This window comes from Chelmon rostratus, chromosome 11, assembly GCF_017976325.1.
Source record: "Chelmon rostratus isolate fCheRos1 chromosome 11, fCheRos1.pri, whole genome shotgun sequence".
Taxonomy (NCBI): Eukaryota; Metazoa; Chordata; class Actinopteri; order Chaetodontiformes; family Chaetodontidae; genus Chelmon; species Chelmon rostratus.
The window spans coordinates 21190173-21213056 of record NC_055668.1 but is presented as its reverse complement, the minus strand read 5'-3'; the positions used below and the strand labels follow the sequence as shown (position 1 = coordinate 21213056).

At 42.1% G+C, this 22884-nt stretch overlaps 2 protein-coding genes across 10 annotated transcripts in view; both read right to left on the bottom strand.

Moving 5' to 3' along the window:
• The window catches only part of LOC121613480 (mitogen-activated protein kinase kinase kinase kinase 3-like), a 45383-nt gene extending 35968 nt beyond the window's left edge, over nucleotides 1-9415 (bottom strand). For all 9 annotated transcript variants that reach the window (XM_041946849.1, XM_041946850.1, XM_041946855.1 and 6 more), the window contains exon 1: nucleotides 9209-9415. In XM_041946849.1, the coding sequence (XP_041802783.1) occupies nucleotides 9209-9307 (99 nt within the window). In that variant the 5' untranslated portion in view covers nucleotides 9308-9415. The remainder of the gene's footprint in view (nucleotides 1-9208) is intronic.
• A 1162-nt stretch (nucleotides 9416-10577) lies between these two features.
• thumpd2 (THUMP domain containing 2) lies at nucleotides 10578-16031 on the bottom strand. The gene is made up of 11 exons (XM_041947840.1): nucleotides 15844-16031; nucleotides 14589-14727; nucleotides 13849-14364; nucleotides 13589-13722; nucleotides 13241-13318; nucleotides 13012-13064; nucleotides 12769-12856; nucleotides 12411-12482; nucleotides 12104-12218; nucleotides 11384-11504; nucleotides 10578-11132 (listed from the first exon to the last, which is right to left on the bottom strand). The coding sequence occupies exons 1-11, from the start codon at nucleotides 15952-15954 to the stop codon at nucleotides 10784-10786; spliced, it is 1776 nt and encodes a 591-aa protein (XP_041803774.1). The 5' UTR covers nucleotides 15955-16031; the 3' UTR covers nucleotides 10578-10783.
• Between the last annotated feature and the right edge of the window lie 6853 nt (nucleotides 16032-22884).

The following is a 22884-nucleotide window of genomic DNA, read 5'->3' as shown; positions in this document are numbered from 1 at the left end:
CCTCGGGTCACGGGTTCGAGTCCGAGGATTCACCCTCTTTACTCTCTGAATATGGTATTGACTGGTGAAGGGAATCAGCAGGAACCTCCTGAGTAAATATCAGCTCTTAGCACACTCATTTAATTATGGTGATTCATGTTAGGACTTTTTCTCCATCATGTTTTTTGGTTTGTTTTAAAAAATGGGATCATATGTGATGATACTGCCAGTACAAATTCAATGACACACAGTGTTTAACTCTGTATGGACATGAGTCTTTGGTGTGATACTTCAACACTAATTCATACACAGTACTTCATTACAGACAGTATTACGTAACTCCCATAGACATCCATACGACTAGATTTATTTATTTTTCTAATTACTGTGACTCAGATACTCTCTGAATCAAGCTTTTGTCATGAGGAGCTATATTCATTTTTTGTGTGTGCATCTGCACACTGAGCAGCTCCACTGCAGTCAAGTCGGGGCATTAAGGCCTCGCCTGGGGCAGTAACACCAGCAGCTGGTTATTCAGTTCCCCTGACAAGATTTTTCCAAGAGATTGGAGGTCTCAAACAGGTGACTTTCAAGATAACCGGTGCATTAGGCCATGCAGCAACAGCTTTTTCCTTTTCTTCTCACTTACTGACACCACACAGTGACACGCATTTGCCAATTTTCATATACAACCCAGATTCCAAAAACAGTGGGATGCTGTGTGAAACATTATTAGAACAGAATGTGATGATTTGCTAATCCTTTTTGACATATACTCTATTGAAAACAGTACAAAAGACGATATATTTAATGTTTTATCTCATCAGCTTCATTGATTTTTGTAAATATCTGCTTATTCTGAATTTGAAGTTGGGACAGGAGCAACTAAAGACTGAAAGTTGTGGAACGCTCCAAAAACACCTGTTTGGAACATTCCACAGGTAAACAGGTTGATTGGTAACAGGTGATAGTATCATGATTGGGTATGAAAGGAGCATCCTGGAAAGGCTTAGTTGCTAACAAGCGAGGCTGGAGGGGGGTTCACCTCTTTGTGATCACATTGGATAAAGAATGTTACTGCATGGACTCAGGAACACCTCGTGAATCTGTTGCTGGTGTACAGTGTGTTTACAAATGATTGCATTCTGTCTTTATTTATGTTTTACACGTCGTCCCGACTTCTTTGGAACTGGGGTTGTACGACTGTCATGTGAAAGACCTCTTTACTCTTCACTTTTTCACTTGAGATAAAAGATTATGTCTTCCTGTGTTGGTTAAATAACCTCCAAAACACTTCTTTTAGTCTATGGCATTTTTGAAAGATTTTACTCCAAGTTTCCTTTTGTTTTGTCAAAATAGTGAAGGCACAACTGCCTGTTTTGTCAGAAAGCTCAGCCACTACAAACACAAAGCCACAGGAGGGTAACAGGTGAGGCGAAAAGCTGTAAGTGTTTTTAATTAAAACACCTGTTTTTCAACAAAATACCCACTCACTCAAACAAAACCCCCAAATGTGCACATAAACACACGACCCAAGACACACCAGAGTCATCCACAACCTCTCAGGGCCACTTCAATTTAGCAGAGTAACTTTTATTAGCACTCAAAGCCATCTGTTAGACACTGCAAAGTCATTCGCCCAGAGGAGTCACTTAATCCAGCACGTAGGACTGAAATCCTTCCATCTTAAAGCAAGTGATGGGCTCTGCAACAGCAGAATGACAGCTTTTGTTTCCAATGCTACTCAACTGGGCTGAAAGGAAATCACTTAAATGCTCCACTGCAAACGAGTGAAATCAACCCCAGAGGCACAAAATCACAGCACTACTGCCCGACGCAGTTCAGTCTGAGAACTGGTCTCGAAACAAGGCTGAGGTCAGTGTTGCAAAACTAAAGACTCAAACATCCCACATGATGTTTGGTGAGATGAATGCACCAATGGCATCCCGAGTGTCGGCCTGTGAAGTCACATACCACGCACTTCACACACTCCTGCTACACTGACCCACCCAACACCAAACACTGTGTGAATGCATGTACAGTATGTGTATGTGGCTGCAGCTTTAGAGAAGTCGGAGAAAACACTTCACAAGCATCGACGGCCCGGACAACAGACAGAAACCCTCCCGCCACTGTCGATGACTCGTCGAAATGTTTCCTAAGAAGCGTTCGACTGATATGAAGCAATTATTCAGGCCAAGCAGCTTTAAGCACTCAGAACTCCATCGCATGAGCACACCATCTCAAAATTAGATTTGACACTTGTGCTAACGCGGCGCCAAGACTTCCTGAACCAGTTCGGCTGCAGAGTTGTACCCTGGCAGAGGAATGAACACCAAGGCGCTCCAAAAACAAGCCTCAAAGATGTATTCCCTTCCTGGTTACTTAGTAATGAGGCAGCTTTTAGTTTCAGTGACATGTCTCCCTTTCAGAGGGCGGCATTGCTCATCGCTGTCTTCAATTTATTTGGGCGCCAACATAGATGCGTCTTAATCCAAAAGGATTTATTTTTATTCTTGCATTTCTGAAACAACGTTTTAGAGAATGAAAAAGGCTGAAATGGAGAGAGCGAGAGCTTCAGCTCTGCAAAAACTCATCAACATCACACAGTTCAGCCCAGCTCATCAACTTAAACTTGTTGCCAGAAATACGAACATGTATTACTTCGAGCCATCAGAAAGACGCCAACCATGATCAAAACCCCCCATGGTAAATTGCTTTAAAGCTACCCAGTAGTGTGGCAACATGCTGTTTTATGCTTTCTCTTGTTTGTCACGGTGACGCTAAAGAATTTCATATTAATTAGTGGCCTTTAATACCAGCTTAAATGCGGTGTGATTAAAAGGGGAATTAATTTGTTAGATTTAATGAATCACACCCCCATGACTGACAATCACAGCTGCTCTAATTCAAAAGTAAAACCTGCTGAGTGGAGGTTTTCCTGTTCAAATGCAGCAGCACAGAGCTGTAAATATGTGCCGTAGTGAGGGAAGGCCCATAGACTTCCATCACCTGTCGCACCATTTGCTGTCTGCACTGCGGACATTCTGCGAACCGACAGCTTATCCTTGCAAACATTTCACTAATCGTTTGATAAAGGAACAAATACAAGCTGCAGGATCTTGTATTAATCTTTATTAATGTAATTCAATTGTTGTTTAAATGGCTGGTTATCCCCTGGCTCAAGATAACGTGAACCACATGGGCCCGGCCACTTGTTTACATAGTGAAAATACAGTAAGTGCTTCGAGCAGAAGGTAAGCATGCCATTTCTGACAGTTTGTGCAGAGGAATGATTAGAGCCTATTTCACCATAGGCAGTGAATGCATCAGCAATTTAAGACAAAACACGTCAATTCAGTCAATTCACTTTTAATTTGACCACTCAAATTAAGACTTAAACTTAGTCCATACTGAACATCTTTGATCACAATTTAATGTGATCGCTACTTGATTTAGGGCTTTTAAACTTATTAAAAATTAAGCATTATTTTGTCAATTAACACAGAAAACAAACTTAATACCACACTGCCTTAATCTAAAAAGACTTCAGATGGCTGTAAATGTTACTTGGTACACCTGGTGTTGTTCCTTTCCACTACACTGTGTCATTAACTACCGTGTTACTATGCAAGTTATCAATAAGTCATTGCACCAGTGGCACAGAGACACATTCCTGCACAGCACATTAACTGTACTTGGCAAACAGAAACCAGAGTGCCAGGATGGGGACTACAGTAAATTTCCGATCTGAAGCCAAAGAGGATTTAAGGAACCGAGAGCTTTTGTGAATGCAGGCTGAGGTCTGTGTATCCACCTCAGTGAGCAAAACAACTGGAGGAACAGCGACAAAAACAGGATGGTTCTGGGCCAGAGGCTTTAATTGTGACTCTACAGCCATCTGTGCATGTGTGTCTACGCGTGTGACGATACAATCATCTGGTTTCGTGTGTGTGTGTGTGTGTTTGTGTGCTATGCTGCGGGCTTCTGAGCTAGTGTGAAACAATAGGACATGAACACACAAGCACACGCACACACACAGAGGAAGTGAAGATTCCTGCATTCCTGGACCACGGCTGCCCAGCTGTGCCACACACACACGCACACACACATCAAGATCTATCCAGAGGAAATATTTACCGTCACATTTATTGCTGTGTAGTATGTGAGTCTTACATTCAATACATCAGAAATGAAGGATAAATAATCGTGACGAAGGCCTTCATACCTGTATCACTTTGGAGATACTGATGGAGCATCAAAGTCAACCATTTATCCTCCTTAAATCTGGAGTAGGTAAGATTTCAAGTTGGTTTAAGGGGATCTGAATAGGAGGGTTTGCCTACAATAGGCCAAATCAACGGTTTTATGAAGTTATTTTTATTTATATTGATTACATGCCCCAAATAACTATGCCAGTTTTGGAATATTTGGCTGACTGTGCTGGTAAAAACAACAAAAAATGAACTGGCATAGAGGAAGATCGCTAGCATTGTTTGCCTCTTATGTAAAGTCCAAAAATACCCAGATGGCTGCGATGTTTCGGGAGCACAAACTGCTACTGAAACTGTCATTAACTGATCTCTATCCCCACTAGCAGGCCGTCGCCTGCCTCCACTTCATCAACCCCAGGCCACTGTCACCTTGAGAAAACGAGCCAGTCAGCCTATTGAACGACAGAAGTTACGTCAGAACCTGCGTATTGGTAAATACTTGGCTTTGAGTGAGGGCAGCTATTCCAGCAGTGCCTCTAGAGCAGGTTTTTTGGGGGCCGTAGAGGAACGTATTAAGCAGACACTGACATTTAGTGGCGCTCTTTTGAAGCAGTCTAAATGACAAAGTAGCACTAAAAGAACAGCCGAAAGACTACAGAGGAGTGTTATCGCTTCTCTGCTCTGCCCACATTAAGTGAAAAATCAATACTAAATTGCATCTTCAACATCAATGAGGGAGCTGGCCTTTTGTGGAAAGCCGGGCTCATCAGTGTCAGATATTCCTCTTTTCCAGTCTGTTTGGTTTCCTTTGGTTTAAAGCATCACACAGCTGTCAAGATTGGTAAACAGAAGTGTGCAGTTTACTGCCATCATGTTGCAGGAATTCTGAAGTTTAAATGAATCAAACTGTTGCCGTCCACTGGCATCTCAAGCCCAGAGAGTGAGAGACAGCCGAACAAAGGTTTAAAAAACTGGAAGTCACTCAGCACTGTCGCCTCCAATAGGAGGGGAGTTGGGTGGCTTTCCTCCAATATTGACAGACAGCAAATGATTTGTGTTTAGGAACAGTAAATGACATTTGAACATGTTTAGTCGTTGTTATTTACACTGGACTGTATGATGAAATACTTGACAACACTGCTCAGCTGGTATTGTCAAGTATTTCGGGAATGATTCCAGCAGAAATCTTAATTATCTCCCCCAGGCCTAAGCCTGAGGGGATCATGTGTTTGTTTGTGTGTATTTCTGGACCAATCAGGATAATATTTTTTCTGCACATTCATGACTGCATGTTCAAAAACCCCGTGGTTGCAGTAATTCCCAATTTTTGAAAAACCTATTCTATTGGCTGCTCTGTTTTATGCCGCTGTTCGCTGCTGGCCACAAGTGATCGACAACTGCTGCAGTCTGCAATCTTCTTTCCGCTAGAGGCAACGTAGCAAAAGGCATTTCCAGCAATCAGTTGGGCTAAAAACAAGGCTTCCCTCATCTGTTACTGGCCATATTTTGGCCTTTGTTGTGGCTCAAAAACTGACATCCATTGACAAGTTTGGTCTCATCTTCAAGGCATCAACAGATTGATTCCATATCCGATGTATTAAGATCTGCTGATGTTGAGCATGATACAAAATGAATAATTCCCTGTTTTTCTTTGCCCAGACTTGACTGTACACCTGGTGGAGATCTCTTCTAGTTAGGAACTGATTTGTCTGTAAAAGTCAACCCTGGCTCATCCCGCCTTATGTAAGGAGAGGGTGAAGACTTTTGTCAGTCTAGAGTTTAAATGGAGACATTTTGCGCTACTGAATAAGCGAAATGCTGTTCAGGCAATGACAGCTTCGAAACATACTGGCTGGTTTACTGCACCCTACAAGCCTCTTCTTGGATTATTGAACCTGTGAGCTCGTCGTCAGCACCAGTCTCAACATCAGCCAATCCTCCTTCAGTTTCTACCTGATGCAGACAAAGAGGCAACAACAGACCTGTCAACCCTCCCATTTTTTTCCCCAGGACTCTCCTGTATTTTACCCTTCCCTCCTGCTGTCCTCCTGTTTCAATATTTCCCGTAAATGTTCCACATCTTTAACTTTTACAAAGTGGAGTACCTGCCACCTGCCTAAGTATCTCAACAAATAGGAGGAGGCTGAGCAACATCGGTCGAAGTCAACTTTTTCGCAAAATATGCCACACAGATTTTAGTGTATCACACAGAGGAAAAGATAAGTTCACCCAAGAGGCCCAGAAACATGCTCCACCAATGACTGTATTTATACGATCTATTTTCATACCCACCCTCTCTACCAATCGTTTCACTTGCCAGTAGCCTTTCTCAAAATCACCACTGGGGCATAATGTGTACATAAATTCATTAATAAATATTTGAACTAAGTACTGAATTTATCTGCCATTTAGTGTTTTCATGTATGTTCTGCTGGGGGGTTCAGAGCATTTCACCCTCAACCAGGTATCTGATTCTGACCACACAACTGCAGTCACCTCATGTAGGAACTGGTTAACCCAATCCTTGTTGCTCTGATATTTAAAGCAAGTGGTTGCCTGGTGGTGATTTTATGATTCACTGTGTGTAGCCTTGTATAAATGCATGTGGACAGTGGTCAAGCTGGTGGGACAGACCAGGGCAGGGCGCTGGAAAATTTCCCTTATTTTCAAATCCCAATGTTGACAAGTATGGGCTACAAACAGAGGAGAAAACAAGCTTCACACTTTGTTTCCTCCTCAGACATTCCTGTCCAAGCCACAGATTTTCACACAGCGGTAGAACCAAATATAGGCATCAATGAGGTTGACTGAGTGCCCTGCTGCTTAGAAACACATCCTTTAATCCAGAGGTTTCAGGTTTGAGCCCCCAAGTGTCCTTCAGCAAAACCACTGTTGCTACTATGAACTAGACCATCAGCAACTGTACAGCATATGCATATATGAAAGGATGCATCAGCTGTCAGCAAAATTAAGTTCTTACTAATAATCCTGTCGTGTTTATGCAATCCAAATGAAAGTTTTTGCTCCTTACAACTGCTTTTACATGAGCGCACATTAATCAGCTGAATGCTGTTGGTGACAGGTCCAGGAGGCGAGTTTGCTCCTCTCTGCAATGTGTCTGCAACAAGGCAAGATACTGAACCTAAATTAAGAACAAGATTAGCTGCAGCATCCAACGATACAATATGGAAAACACAACAAGGGGGAAATAATAACATATTGATACAGATTGTGGGTGTATTTCAGGAAATAATGGCTGCTATGCGTTGAAAAAGACTTGAAATCTTTAACATTTCCGGTCTTTAAGACATTTATGTTCTTATAATCGCCACAAAGAGCCTGGAGGTTAACCAAACATCATCTAGTCCTATTAAAGTGTTTAATGAATCTCCAGCTTGCCAAACGCCTGTCCCTCACACAGCGGTCAAATGAAATTCCTCACCGGAGTGAATGCAACACAAACAGCTTCAGAGCTAAACAGCGTGCATGTTAAACTTGAATAACCTGACTGATTCACTATTCGACACCTGATGTGCAAATCAACCGGGCAAGGCTGATACAAAATATCTCCAAAACCACCATGAAGCATCAGTAAGATCCCATAATTTGTTCTGCATACCCAGTAGTGTGCTTGTCCTGAACTTCATGGTACTTTTCATCAATATGGTGTGAAGACCGTATTGTAGAGGAACTTTCCCCCATCATGCATGATGGTTTTATTTCTGTTCTGCAGCATTACTTCAATCTTTTCTGTGATATTATAAATTGTGCATGACATGCCACAGCCTTGCTGCGTTGTATTCTACTATGTTGCGTTATATGACTACAACTGCAGTTGTTCTATGTAGCATGTAATCAACACGGTGGTCGCCGATGTGACTATGGTGGAGCTGGCTTGTAATTCAGGAACTTCATTTCCTTTTGGATGCAGGCTGTCTGCTCCCAGCACAGGCCCCGTGTAAAGTGTGGGACCAACGAGAGCCGCTCTAACGCGACATAAACCACAAAGAACTGAACATCACACTTCTCTAACAGCGGCGACCACTTCTTACTGGTGTTAAAACGTGAACGGTGACAATAAGAGGTGTTGATATTGTGGTTGTTGGTGGTGTAGCTTGCTCAGCGCCGAGCGCTTTAGCCAAACTGCATTTCCAGGCAGGCAGCTGTCAGTCTCTGTCACGGCAAAACGGAGACGGTTTTAAGAAATTCAGCAAAAGCGCTGCCATATTACCATTAATGGCGAAGCTACAAGCTTGTCTATGATTTCGTTTGTGTTCCTGTGCATGTAGAAAATCACTACGTGTTGTCATTTTATCACAATGTTACCACGAAACAGCTAAAAGCCTGGTTAGCTTCTAGATGCTATCACGTTAATAGCGTCCGTTCTCGGACAGCTAGCGGCTAAACGTCTATTATCGGACACAACTCAATCAATTGTTCTTCTTTCATGAAAACGGAAGCTTTTAACCGCAATATTTATAAAGACCACAGGCTACATTGTGTAAACAAACATGTCGCCGAGACTTTTGCAGAATCTTTCAACGGCTCACACTTGTAGAGTACAAAGTCAATGTGATTTCTGCTCGACAAAATCTGGTTTACGTATGCGCCCGAGCTCCGACTGGAGGTTTACAGCCAATGCGAAAGGTAGCTATGGTTACTGAGGATTCATCGGGACCCGAGCACTGTAACTACTAAAAGGTATTTCTTAAACGTTAAACCGGATGTCCATAATGTCGGGGAGAAAGGCCAAAACAATAACAGTCAAAAAACATCAGCGAAGACCAGCCTAGGCTGTGTATCCGACTGTGAGTCGGGTGCATGAGTAGCAAGTTAAAAACCGCATCAGTAACAGTAAGCAATATGAAAAAAGATACAGGCTACTAATGGCTGCATAATTCGCTTTGGACTGTTATGGCAACAGTGATCGGCTTGGCTACAAAGGGAAGCTGTGAACGTCTAACCAGTCTGTGTCCGATGATGGAACTCAAACGCTTCCCTCACTGCAGTTTTACCTTGTACACATCTCCGTATGTGCCGCTTCCTATCCTCTGGATCAGCTCGAAATCCTCCTGCGGATTCCGCCGGGACAGGTCGACACTGGAGTTCATCATTTCCACTGCCGATTACGGCGCCGATCGCGCGCGGTTGACGAACCCCAACAATGTACGAAAACAGATATTTTAAGAAAAACATACGGCGTCAGAAAATCCCAACCCGAATCCAATGTAGCTCCAACATGGCTTCCACTGCGCATTGAGCATGCGCAATGGACATCATGGCGTACCCTCTCCATTGAGTCTGACCAGGGAGATGGAGCTGGTGAATTTAAGATTGCGACTGGTTTCAGCAGACAAGCGTGGTGTTAAAAACAAAGTAAAAAATAAAATAAAATATGAGTCACTAGTTAATTTGTTTGAGCAGACGAAACATCGTGCACCTATTTTTAACCCAAAACCCAAATTGATTTCACTTGGATCAATTCACAATTGGATCAATACAGTGACCGTGAAGCCATGTTTTCTAATCTGCATAAACAGCAAAACACGGGAAGTTCAGCGCAAACGGGGAAATGAATGAAAACACTAAGCCCTGTGTGGCCTTGTATGGCCCCGCACTGTAAAACTGGGCTAAGCAGGGCTAAACATTGGCAGATGGCAACATTGTGATTCAGCCTATTGGGGTCTGTGTTACAGGCAGAACAAAAGTCTCTTTGCACTAAACTTTACAGTTGTCATGCCGCTCACAGGATAAGGCTAATGTTATTCCACATTTCATAGTAGCAACAAAAGACCAAACCCAACAATGAACTGATCCTACTAACAAGTATTGTCTGTGTAGCTGCAGCGTGATACACCTAATTATTCTGTGCAATTGGCCCAAAATCTATTAAAAACACACCAATGAGCTACACTGCAGCACTGGGGGGCGTTTACCCTTTTTATCAAGAACTTGGGCACTGTAGTTTATTTTGACCCAATCTCACCTACACCATCTTGGTAGTGTTAATACTGACAGGCAATGAAAATGTATGTATCAGACAGTATTTGCTCCTGTTTGAGTAACATTTTCTAACCATACTGCCAAGCCTTTGAGGAAATCCCAGACCCCTTTTTTATGAATGAAGCTACATATTTGTGAGCCGTTTTTTTACACCTTCAATAGGAGTCGGTGGGTTTAGGGCTGAGTGCCACAGACGGGGCAGGTCGTTTGTACAGTCTCAAGAACTATGAAGAATAAAAAAACGGCATGAGAAGTCCAGGCTAATCCTGTTAAAGCACAATCCAAGACCTACGGCACAAATCAGGTTCTTTAAATTGCAGTTAAGATGATTTGAACATTTAATGTAAATTAAATGTAGAATACGAAGGATTTACTTCTGGAATGTCAACATTTCCAATCCACAACTTTCACCGTTGTTTCAAAAAATATATTTCTTCATATTATTTGTAATATAAAAACAACAGGGAAACAAACAGTCAAACAATAACGGTAGTTCTAATTAACTGTGGCATTTCAAAGTATTTTACAGAATAAGTAACAACGAAGTGTAACTAATTACTATGACGTGTAACTCCCCCCATCACTGATCAAGTGCCAATCTTGACATATTTATGGATAAGTCCATCTATCAAGCCTAAGCTGACTCTCAGAGTTTTCTGGTGCTTCAGGGAGGAGAGAGAGGGAGGCACACTGTGTTGGAGCTCAGACTGAGAGTCTGTTTTCTGGGTAGGCGGGGGATTGGCCTCCTGATGGATCTGAAAAGGCTGCTGCTTTGTTGGAGATAGAGAAGGAGAGGCGCAGACTTGTGTCCCAGTTTGAGGTTTTGTTTCCTGGTGAGATGTTGGTCTCGTGTCTTTCTGTGCCAGGAGTTTTTTCAGCAGACAGGATAGCTGAGGACTCAGGAGAAGAACCAGGGTACCACCAATACAAAGGACTCTAGACACAGAAACATTTAATTAATCGCAGTTATAACTCAGCTTTTGGATAGACAGCTTTTTTTACTTAAAATGTCTACATTTGATGCAGCTTTGGCTCTATTGTGATGTGCAACTTGACTCATGGGCTACGAATTCTGCACAGTACATGAACACACACACAAACACACACACAGAACAACTAGAAACATTTTCTGATTCACTGAACAACTGTAAAAGAAGCAATGGAAACCGGCACACGGGGACACAAACCTCTCCATCTCAGTGAGGATGAGTGGCAGGTTGGCAGCCATGTTTGTTTTGGTGCCAAACTTCCTGCCAAAAGGCAGGTCACAGACTACAGCATCTACACTGGCGCTGGGCAGAGGCAGCGCTGCACACACAGAGGAGGACAGACAAGCCAAGAGGTAATTTAACATGTGACAGCAGGCTCCACACTCACCTCCCACACACTGATTCCCATCCCAAACATGTAGCTTTGGATCCCCAGTGAACTAAATAAAGAGTTCAACTTCTGAAAGCAATATAATTAGAATGAAGGATTAAGTAAAAGGCATCAGCACCTGAGACTCATGAGTCAGTTTCTCGACAGTAACGACTCCATTTGTAACTGTGTTACAAATTTAAGCTGCTGAAATGCATTGATTTTCCAAAATAAGAATTATTATCATGATCATGCTACCTATATACAGTGTATAAACATATATATGTGTTTTGTTTAGGTGTGTAGTAGTTTGTACATGCAATTAAAACTCATGGCAAAAATGGTTTGTGTGATATCTGTAACTGATGATCATCAATTTAGGGACAAAGGGATATTTTAGCATCTGTCGTCAAAATACTGCAGTTCAACTCCCACCCACAGACTGATTTTACTGAGGCATCCACCATTATTTTAATACCAATAATGCAAAATGTTTAATGACAAGAACGAAACATTATTCCAGTGATCAGTTTGTGCAGGCTTCTTACCCATAGATGAAGCTTTCAGCAGGTGTAACCTGTTTCCCAGCTCTGCAAACTCTACGTTCTCATTGGCCTTCTGCAGCTGTCCATCATCAAAGTCCACGCCCAGGAAACGGACAGCCTGGAAATCGCAGTGGGCGTGACAGATCAGATTATGAATAGTGGTGTTCAAGTTGCACACTGCAGTATATACAAGTGGGAAAAAGTACATCCTATGTGTTAATCTTTATACTCACTGTTTCATATGAATTGTCCTTAACCTAAAGTTAACTTTTCAGATATAAAGGAGCTCTGTGTAGATTTGTGCCCTGACCTTGTGCTCCTGTGCTGCTTCTATTAAGATGGTTCCCACTCCACACATTGGGTCGACGACACAGAAGCCTGGCTGGGAAACAGGAGACAACATACAGTGCATCACATACAGTGAGACTGTGACAAAGGCAATATTTCCTCACAGTCTGACTGGTGAACATGCAAATGCTTTAGCACACAGACTGAACAAACACTCTACATGGCAGAAGATCTCTCTGTTATAAAGACAGAAGGTAAAGACAGAAGGAAGGCTTGCATTATTTATTAATAACATAAAGAAGAGCATGCACATTATGAAGTTGTTTCCTCATACATTAAGAATACAGCAGCTGGCACCAATCACCTGTATATGTATGTACCTGTATCTGAGCCAAGGAGGCCATAGCCCAGGCTACAGTAGACCTCAGTCCTGTTGTTCTGATGTAGCTCCGCTTAGCCAGAGGTAACCTGAAGGAAGGAGATGGGACATTGATAACTTATAACTGCTTATCAAATGAACTGGCTCTGTTCAGAGTCTTTAAGTAGACTGGATGGACCTTCCAAGAAGACCCTCCACTTAGTAGCAATAAGTATTAAATACAGAGAAAGTTTCTTTCAGTAACCTGGTGAGTGGAATCCCCAGCAGGCAGTGATCATCGCTCAAATAAACATTTACCTGCAGAGAAGAGCAAACAACTAATGATGTTACATTTGAAAAGACAGGCAACACCATTATCCAAGGGAGTATTCACTTGAAATATAATATATAAACACACACAGAACATTATCGTTTCAATTTTCAATTGTTGAAACAATGGAACTGTCAATTCCTTTGTTTCAATTTCAGTTTACCTCCAGTTGTGGATTCTTCAGCTCAGTCTTCCAGCCCAGCAGTCTGCTCAGACCCACTCCAATCACTTTGCTCACCTCCTATGTTAGATACAATGTGCAAACACACAATAGTCATCTGAACATAACATACAGTTATTTAAGGCATTGACACCTGAATCATTTAACACTTTGTTCTGTGTTCACAAATTAACACAATGGATGTATTTTTGCATCATTAGGTAATAAGATTATCAGAAGCACAGACAAACTAACTGTGTTTTCTTACTCCTTAACCTGTACATACACCTGTCAGAAGACAATAGTTTGGCTTTACAGTGTTTTGTCATGTGCATTTTAACTTCCTCTAACCTGTGTGCTGAAGTAACGGGACAGAGATCCAGTGCACTTGCAGCTGATCCTAAAAGAGACCGGGACAGAACAAGGCTCTGGTTTGAGCCTGCTGGGTTGCAGCAGACTCGTACCTCTTTCTCCTGTCGTGTTCACTTTAAACATGAGAGGACAGAAGAAAATAAAGAAGCAATGAAAACAGAAATGAAAAGTTGTTAGCCTTAAAGGTTGATGTTAAAAAAGGTTAAAATAAAAACTGAAAAAACAATTTCTCTTATTACCATTTTCCAAAACTTCTCCAGCAACGTCCTCCTCCATGTCATCCATCCTCCTGCTGCTACCATTCTTTCTGCAGCCACTAAACTTACTAACCAGTCCTTTCTCCTCTTCTCCCTCTCTCCTCCTTTCTCCCTCAGATGTCATCTCTTTCTCTACTTTCTTCTCACTACTTGAGTCCTGAGCTGCACCACTCATTTCCTCCTCCTCATCTTCATCATCCCTCTTTCTCTTCTTTTCCAGTGTCTGTGCTTGATTTTGTCCGCCACTTCTCAGCCTCCTGTTCCTGCTCTCCTCCCTCTGTGCTCCTGTGCTTTTTCTGGATTCCACATCGCCCTTCTCCTCCTCTTCACTCCTACTTCCCTCCTCCCTTTTCATTGTCAGTTCCTGGGTAGCGCTTGTGTTGACAGCAGTCCTTCTGTCTGCCAGCTCCCCCTGCAGGCGGCTCCATGTTATTACAGCACTGGTCCACTGATTGCTGTCAGCTAACAGCCTGGACTGCAGCAAAGAGGCTGCCTTTGCTTTGAATATTACAGAGAAAACAAGTTAATGCAAAAATGGTAAATAGGCACTGAATTCCAGGGCAGCTTTTAGGTAAAACAAATCCTCCAAGGTGATCTGAGCATCAGAATTTTCCCATGAAGTGCCTAACTTAAAACTTAAAGTTAAAAACATGGACAGAATTCCCAGTAATATGTGCCTTATGTTTTCTATTGCATGTGTATTTGACGTGTCAGGCTGGTACCTTGGCTAGTGTGGGCTGACAGCCACACAGGCGAGTCTTGTTTCAACAGGAGGAAGAGTCTTTCTGCAGCCTTCAGCTCACTGACTCTGTCGATCCCCGCAGAGGAGCTGAACAACACTTTACCTGGCATCTGACACACCTGGACACATAAACACAAGAGCTGGTCAGTGTTCTAAAGTGGTACAGAGTGTAATCTCATATTTTACGACTCTTTCATAACAGTCTGATCTGCGAGAATTTTCTTGAAGGATCCTTAAATGAACCACTGAATTTTGATCTTGAGTTGACTTGATTGTTAAGGTGGACATTTCCCTCAGTTTATATGTCTACAGCTACTTTCATCTGGGTCAAACAGTCCCAATATACAAATATACATAACTTTATGTCTGTGGTAATAGCAAAGGCATATGTTTAGAAGAACTTAATGTTTCTTGGAACCTTATGATCACAATTTTGGCTAAAGAAGTGTCAGGCATGACGCTAATATGTGACTATAAGCTATACTACACTATTGTTTCCAATGTTTTGGTGTGTTTAATAAGTATAATGTCCTTGTTTAGGCCTATATTTGGAAACTAGACTGGACAGGACTGTATTTAACATGATTTAGGGATTTATCATATATAAAATGAAGAAATGACCTCTTTTGCAAACATCCTTCAGACTGCATTATTTTACCAGCTCGATTTTAACAGACATGTTTTACCAGTTTAAATCTATTTCAAACAGACGGTCACTGTTGTTTTAAACATAAACACACAGCATGATTAAATACTAATAATAACACCACAAATGCTTTTGCCAAAGGATCCCTCATATTTGATCAGCAAAGACGTGTGACTGAGCTAACCCAGGCCTACGTAATGACACAGGAAAAACAGCTGAAGAACAAACTTAACTATCAGATTACAGTAACGATAACTGAGTATCATTTGACGATAAAAGATGAAAAGTAAGCTTTGTTAAAAAGTGAGTTATCAACCAGACAGCTATGTTACTAAAAACGGGAACTTTAATCATAACAACTTTTGAGCTGCTCAAAGCTCGTATTCTTCTTATACTAAAGCTTAGCTACAAGATGTGCACATTATTTACGTAACAAGCTAGCTTAATTTTTTTTAAATGGGTTCAAACACATGTACAAAATAAAGGGTCGTCTGTCACATCTCTGTCTACCAAATTCTCTAAAACTAAACTTTATGGCGCATGGATTTTTGAACAGCTGTTGTGACCGTTGGTTAAAAGAAGAACTCACATCTTCAGCTGCCAGCTTCTTCTTCACCTCGTCAATTAGAAAATGCTCCATGCCATTACCAGCAGTGCAATAGTAGCGAACTAAACTCCCCTCCCTTCTCGGTTCAGTCATTATGTTGTACAGTGTGTTCAGAGTCGCCTAAGTCTCATATCTGCTAGTATAAGTATGCTATATCTATTTGGCTATGAGAGTCGCCATATTGACTTGTTTGTTTACACAGGAAACGGAAGTACGTCATCAGGCTGTAGTGACTAGCTTTGGCCGGCAGGGGTCTCTCTCGCACGGTGGAAAAAGTCAGTGATGCAACAAACCGGGAAAGTGGTCTCATGAACAGAAACAATCTGCATGCCAATCATAACATTTCTCGCAGTCTGAATGTAATAACATGCCGACAGTACGCAGACTTTTCCATTTTAATTCTCTTTGCAATAATTGCATGCTAATGTGATACAGCTGTGTAAAGGCCATGACAACAAGCTTTAATTTTGTGATTAGTTTTAATACATAGATTGAAGTGAGGGCTCTTATCAGCACACACAGACTCACACAAACATACTCACATAACTCTCAAATGCTTCTGTGCACACATTAGGTATTCACACACACACACACACACACACACACACACTTTCAACAAGACAACAACAAACTGCAAATTTGCAAGAGCAGACATATTCATACATTTAATATATACTGTTTCGGACAGACACTTTACACATACATCTCTGCTGCAGTGTATTACCTGGAGGCAACTCTGTGCAGGTGTTTTTCCCAAGATGAGAGGAAACTAATAAACCCTGCAACAGATATTTGTACTTTTTCTATCAATCTACTGCAGTCAGAGAGATCCTACTATCTGTGTCTCACCACTTTGCACTTTAAATCCCTTTCTTATCTCTGTCTCTCCTCCTGCCCTGTCACACTCTCTCTAACACCTTTTAATCTCCCTCTTTTCTCTCTGTGACATTTTAATGACCCCAAACATTTAATCCCCTTACTTTATTTGATGAACAGTGCTCTGCTTGTTGCCGTGCACCATAAACAGCTCATACGCTGACAGGCTGCTGTGACCTGCCACAGTGTAGTGCATGCTCATAACAATGTGAAGAATTATGGCAGACCAGAGTATTACTTTAGACTGACGTGATATTGCCCACCGTGGGATTTGAAGGGGATTTGACCCCCATTGAATCAGTTTCATAGTTAACGTAAAGTCAGTCTACACACAGGATGTCTCAGAAGGCCCCGGAGGAACAAATGATCTATTTATTTTGCCTTTGCTTTAGATGATTTCTACACTCCATGAATTTGGACGCCCTGGTCGCTGACATTGTTGACCCTGGAAGTTGTTTGCTATTGGCCACTCCTGTCCGGTCACCTTTGCACAGTCATGCGGTTCATGAAAGGCAGCAGGCTATGATTGGAGTCAATGTGTAGCCATGTCTCTCGGCAAAGTCACAGCAGGAATTTAAGGCACCGTAATCACCTAAACGGACACTCTCACACACTCAAAAGTTTCATGGAGTCCTCGGATGAGCATAGGACGAGAGAAACTTCGGTTAAGAAGAGCATATCAGTTGTTTTCTACTGGAATTAACACTTTTCCAAAGGACTCGGGTGAATTCATCTGTAATTTTAATGCCAGTCCAGTAATGATGGTTCATCTCCATCCCTCGGCTGCTAGTGGTGCCTGATCAGGACAGAAAACATTTCACTTTTGGGAGATTCGCTGCTGTAAAAAAGACACCCTAGCAGCATTCAAGGGATGCGCTCAAGCTCAACGGTGCTATGAGCTAAACAACAGCATGCTATCACACTGACAATATTAACATGCTGATGATTTAGCAAGGAGAATAGCTACCATGACCACTAAGTCTATTTAGCGTGTTAGCATGCTAACCAAACTTCTCAGCTAGCCATTGAACAGTTGTGTAGATATTTCAGGTAAAAACCACAACTGTCGACCTCATGGTGGCGATTTTGTTTTCACTCAACTAGTGGGCGATATTTCACACTGTTTCATTAGAATCCACACTTTGTAATTACAACGGAAATTTACTTTGTCGCTACATTACAGTTATTTGACAGATGCCTTCCGTCATCCGTTTAGCACCACATGCTTTTATCTAGAACAGGGGTCGGCAACCTGTACCACTCAAAGAGCCATTTGGCCCCGTTTCCCACAGTAAAGAAAACACTGGGAGCCACAAAACCCTTTTGACGTGTCAAATAAAATAACACTGCATATGTTTTTTTTTTTGCCTTTATACTATGTACAAACAAACGATAATGTGCTGCATTTATGAAATAGCTGAACGACTGCAGAGAAAACAAAATGACATTTCTGCGTGCAACAAAAACATTTTGAAGTCCGACAAAAAGACGTTGGGTTGAAGGTACTTTCAAGTAAAATTCTCAATGTCTAATGGAGTCCTTCTTGCATTCCTGAACCTCAGCGCACAGCGTCTGCACATCAGCGTCACCTGCATCTTTACGCAGGATCATAAACTGTCATCTGTGAGCGCGAGCGATTTGTTTCAAAACGAACGAACTAAAATAAAGTACTTTTTAGTTAAATGCTCATTAATTATTTTCGGGAGCCGCATCACAGGGATGAAAGAGCCACATGCAGCTCCGGAGCCGCGAGTTGCCGACCCCTGATCTAGAAGAACAAATAACACCTTGTTTGCAATATGAAATATCGTTCTGTTAGCATTCAGCTTCTCTTCTGTCAAAAATACTGGACACATTATGTGCTCTGTTACATCAAAATGCTGCAGATATAAATGTTATTGGGCTGCAAGCTGAATAATTATTACAGTACATTTAGTCGGTGACAGTTTTAATTAAAATTTATATTGTTGGATTTATGGGGCTTTTACCTCAAAGGCCACAAGTCAGGTTTCCCCTTTTCTTTGCTGTTTCTCTTTTAACTTTATCCTGTCACTACTTTCATCAGCCCATAATATTGGACGTATCCATGTAGAAAGGAGACATTAATACTCCTTTCAACAGCTGCCATTTGCTGTAATTAGCCCCACTGCTGCTAAGTGAACACAACAGCTCCACAAAATGGATGCCGCCTGGCACACCGGCCATGGCGTGATATATGACTGTGCATTAAACTTGTTTTTATTCTCCTCCACACACCATAAATGATCTGAGGGAGGGAGGGGGATGAAGCAGACAGAAAATGTGGAATGGATGAAAGGAGGAGAAACGATTGAGAGGGAAAGAAATGGAGGGGAAAAGATAAATACATGATGGAGGAGAGCAAAGAAAGCAGCAGCTTTGTTTTGCAGCTTCACCGTGAGAGACCGATTCGTGCAGCCTTGGCTGTGAAGTGCTCATGCAGAGCTCAAGGCTGATGAGTTTTGACAGGGACAATAATGCAAACAGCGTTGGTGAAATTGCAAACAATGCACAGACTTGAAGTTCCACGTAGCTGAGTGATGCACACAAGCAGACTCGCAAGCACACATTCGATCTCAACTCGACAAAATTCCATTTGTAGAATGAAAGGACAACTTGTTCCTGTTTAAGGGGAATAAACTGTGGAAAGTGGTGCTTGAGTTACTACAAACATTTATTGGAAGTCAGAGCAGCTGTATAGAGCATTTTGTAGACAGCACGTGGAAGGGAGCGTCTCATTGGCTGACAGTCTTCCTGTATTTCCTGCCACCATCGTTTAACTTATAAATGTAAAACACAAGGGCAAACATTTTTCTAGTTTTCTGTTCATCATGTGATCAAAACTCAATACCTAGGTGAAGTGATTGCAAACTAAACCATCTCCATGACAATTGGACAACTCCATCTGCTGAAGAAGGCCATGAGTTGTGGCTGAAAGCTCCAGAACGATCAAGAAAGTGAAAAGTGTGTTTGAAATGTTTACCAAAAAGTCAGCATGTTAATGTCACCTAACTTGTGCATGTTAAGGACAAAGAATGAAGTCTGATCACACAGTTGAAAAATACATTGCATAGTACTCAACAACTGTAATTTCCCAGTGATCCCTAAATACATCACAACATGTCCACACTTCAGTGACAAATTACAGTCTTTATTCAGTGGATTTCAAGGATTCACAAGGATTTCTGACATGAGGACACGCTCATACAGTGACTTTCTTTTGTCTTCATGTGCTCAGCTGCTGATTTGAAGATGCACGCACGTGAAGTGCATAAAGCCACACACACACACACAGATGCAAATGCCATAGGTCCGCTCCCTGAATCGTCTATTTTCTAACAGAAAATTACACTTGAGTTCAAAGTGGCATTATCACGTAAAATTACTCATTCTGTGTGTGATGATGACTATTCAGTGAGGTTTTCAAAAGGGCTGTCGTTTAAAAGGGCAGGCTGTGTGTGTGTGTGTGTGTGTGTGTGTGTGTGAGGTAGGTTGAGTCCATCTGTCATTCTCATCCGACTCCTCTCTTCTATCAACGTCACCTTCACTTCATCTTTTAGTCCTTTTCTTCTTCTTTCCTTTTCTCTTCTCGTCTCTCTCATCGCCTCTTTCCTGCCGTCTTCTCGACTTTCTTTCCTTCTTTTCATCCCCACTTCACTCCCAGATGGAAATGAGACCTTTACAAAGAGACAGAGCGAAAAAATCTGAGCGAAAACAGGCACGAGAGAGAGAGAGAGAGAGAGAGAGAGAGAGAGCACTGAATTTTCACCACTTAGCCACATACGTGTGCGTCCATGCCCATTTCTGAGTGCTGGTGTGTGCATGTGTGTGTGTGTGTGTGTGTGTGTAAGCACATTTAAATATTTACTGCTCTCACAGGAGTGTGAAGTGTGTCAACAGGGCCAAATATCCATGGAGAGAGAAGGGAAACAGACACACACACACACACACACACACACACACACACACACACACACACACATACACACACACTCCCTGCGGCAGAGCTCAGCCTGTAAACACAGCATCAAACTGACAGAAGCTATCAAAATCAACAATAACAGGAGAAATAAGGAAGAGTGGAAGGATGGAAAGCAGAGTGGATGGAGAGGTGGAGAGGAGGAGAAAGGAATGAGGAAAAGTGTGTGTGTGTGTGTGTGTGTCTGTGTGTGTGTGTGTGTGTGTGTGTAGGTGCATGTGTGTAGCTTGGCTGTCTTCAGTTTTTTAAACATCAACATGTCATTGTCACATTCACTGTGACACCTTGATGCACTTACCTGTAAACAAGTCAGCACACTTAGTCTTGTTTTTTAAAGAAATATATTCACTGCTCTAAATTGACTTCCCGTGTGTGACCCAGATTCTCCACGTGTAAATGTTTTAATTTCTTATCTCAATTCAAATAAATGAACCAAACTTCATTTTGTCACTTTCAATGATCATCTCCTTACTGAGGCCTTTTTCACAGCAGGTGTTTTCACTTGTCATAGCAGGAAAAGCATGTGTCTCTCATACCTTTAATGGCGGCTCCGTTCTTTTTCAGCGTCCCAGTGAGCCATGACAGTGCGAGAATGAGCCAGCATGGGCAACACCAGGACCCTGAAACTGAACCAGCCAACTGAAATACTGACATATTAATATTAGGATTTCCACCTGTGTGTATTCCACTGTGACAAGTCGAAATGTCCTCCATGAAAGAGGCCTATTTTCCTATTTGTGGTGCAGTTCAGCCAAGTAGCTTTAAAAGTGCTGCTATTCTCACGAGCTAATTATGAGATTGGTGAGAGAGCAACTGAGCTGTCCCACCCAGAAATTAAAGCTCTGGCCTTGGAGAGAGTGTGCACTGAAATACATGACCCATCATTTAGCTGATTTCACTCCAATGTTGTTGTGAAACTGTGGAGAAAAGCATTATATGGATATGGTTTGTGACACCATCCCCTGGCCACATAGGGGCAGCGCAATGAGCTGTAAAAACAACGTTGACATGCTATCGCCTTATAAAGTTAATACTAGAAAACCGTTGCTTATTGATGCAGGTACAGAGCACCATTAGCACTCATTTGGAGTATTTCTGGCCACCCAATGAATTAAAGACCAAAACTCACTCTCCTTCTTGCTCTGGTTTGGTCTCCACCATCTCTTGTGGGGACTATCTGACTCCTAAGCAGCTAAATGCTCCTAGATAGCTGCAAATTACGGGTGTCTGCTGTTTGGTGGTGGACAGGTTTTAAAGGTAAAGGTAAAACAGCTGATGGGATCAGTGAGTGAACAAACACAGCAAAGTTACAGCTAGGCAATCAAACTAATGCACTGTATATATGCGTTATAGATTTAAATGTACTTAATTTTTCCGCTATTTACTATGTTGCACCTAAATTATATAACAATATGGTGCTTCCAGTGCTTTTGACACACACTGCACATAGAGCACATGTGCAGAAGGGCATCAAAGAAAACACATTGATTGAAAAGGAGATAAAATAAGTTTAAAATCCCTTTGAAACACTGAAGGTGTAGCAAGTGATTAACAGAGAAGACATCCACACTGACCCGAGCCACAGGCCACAACACAGTGTGGGGCATTTCATTTAGCTGCACACTAAACTCTGAGGCCTGACAGAGCACAAGCCCTTGTCCCAGTTAACAAAGAACATCTTTCACACTACATAAAATCCCAAATCCCCTCGCCCCATATTTTATCAAGTTAAAAAAAAGGCAACATCGCACCATCACCAAGGCCACTGTTCCATTTAGCTAAATAAAAAAAGCTGAAAGCCCTTGGCCTATTTTTTCAATGTTTAACGCAGCCATAAAGAGTTTGTAGCTATTACTTTCATTCCCAAGGACCTCCGGCTTCTTCCAGGGAGTCCCCCAGCACAAGGAGGATTAGCTTAATTTTACTATCATGCAGTCACTTTAAAGATAGCACAATAAGAAAAGAGTGCAAAATAACTATTCCCAGAGGTTTTAACTCTCCAAACACCCTTCTCACGTGGAGATTACTTAGACAAAAACCCTCACAGGCCGGCGTCCTTGGCCTCGAAGGCATGACGAACTCTCCCCAGCGCTCACCCGCTGTTGTAGTTCCTGCCTGGTGCCGTCAGGGGGCGCGCTAGGTTTGCTGCT

Coding starts and splice junctions, on each gene's coding strand:
- thumpd2 (XM_041947840.1), bottom strand. CDS start 15,954: ATGACTGAACCGAGAAGGGAGGGGAGTTTAGTTCGCTACTATTGCACT. Junction 14,365..14,588: donor GTCAGCCCACACTAGCCAAG/GTACCAGCCTGA, acceptor TAATATTCAAAG/CAAAGGCAGCCTCTTTGCTG. Junction 12,857..13,011: donor CTGGGGATTCCACTCACCAG/GTTACTGAAAGA, acceptor TCCTTCCTTCAG/GTTACCTCTGGCTAAGCGGA.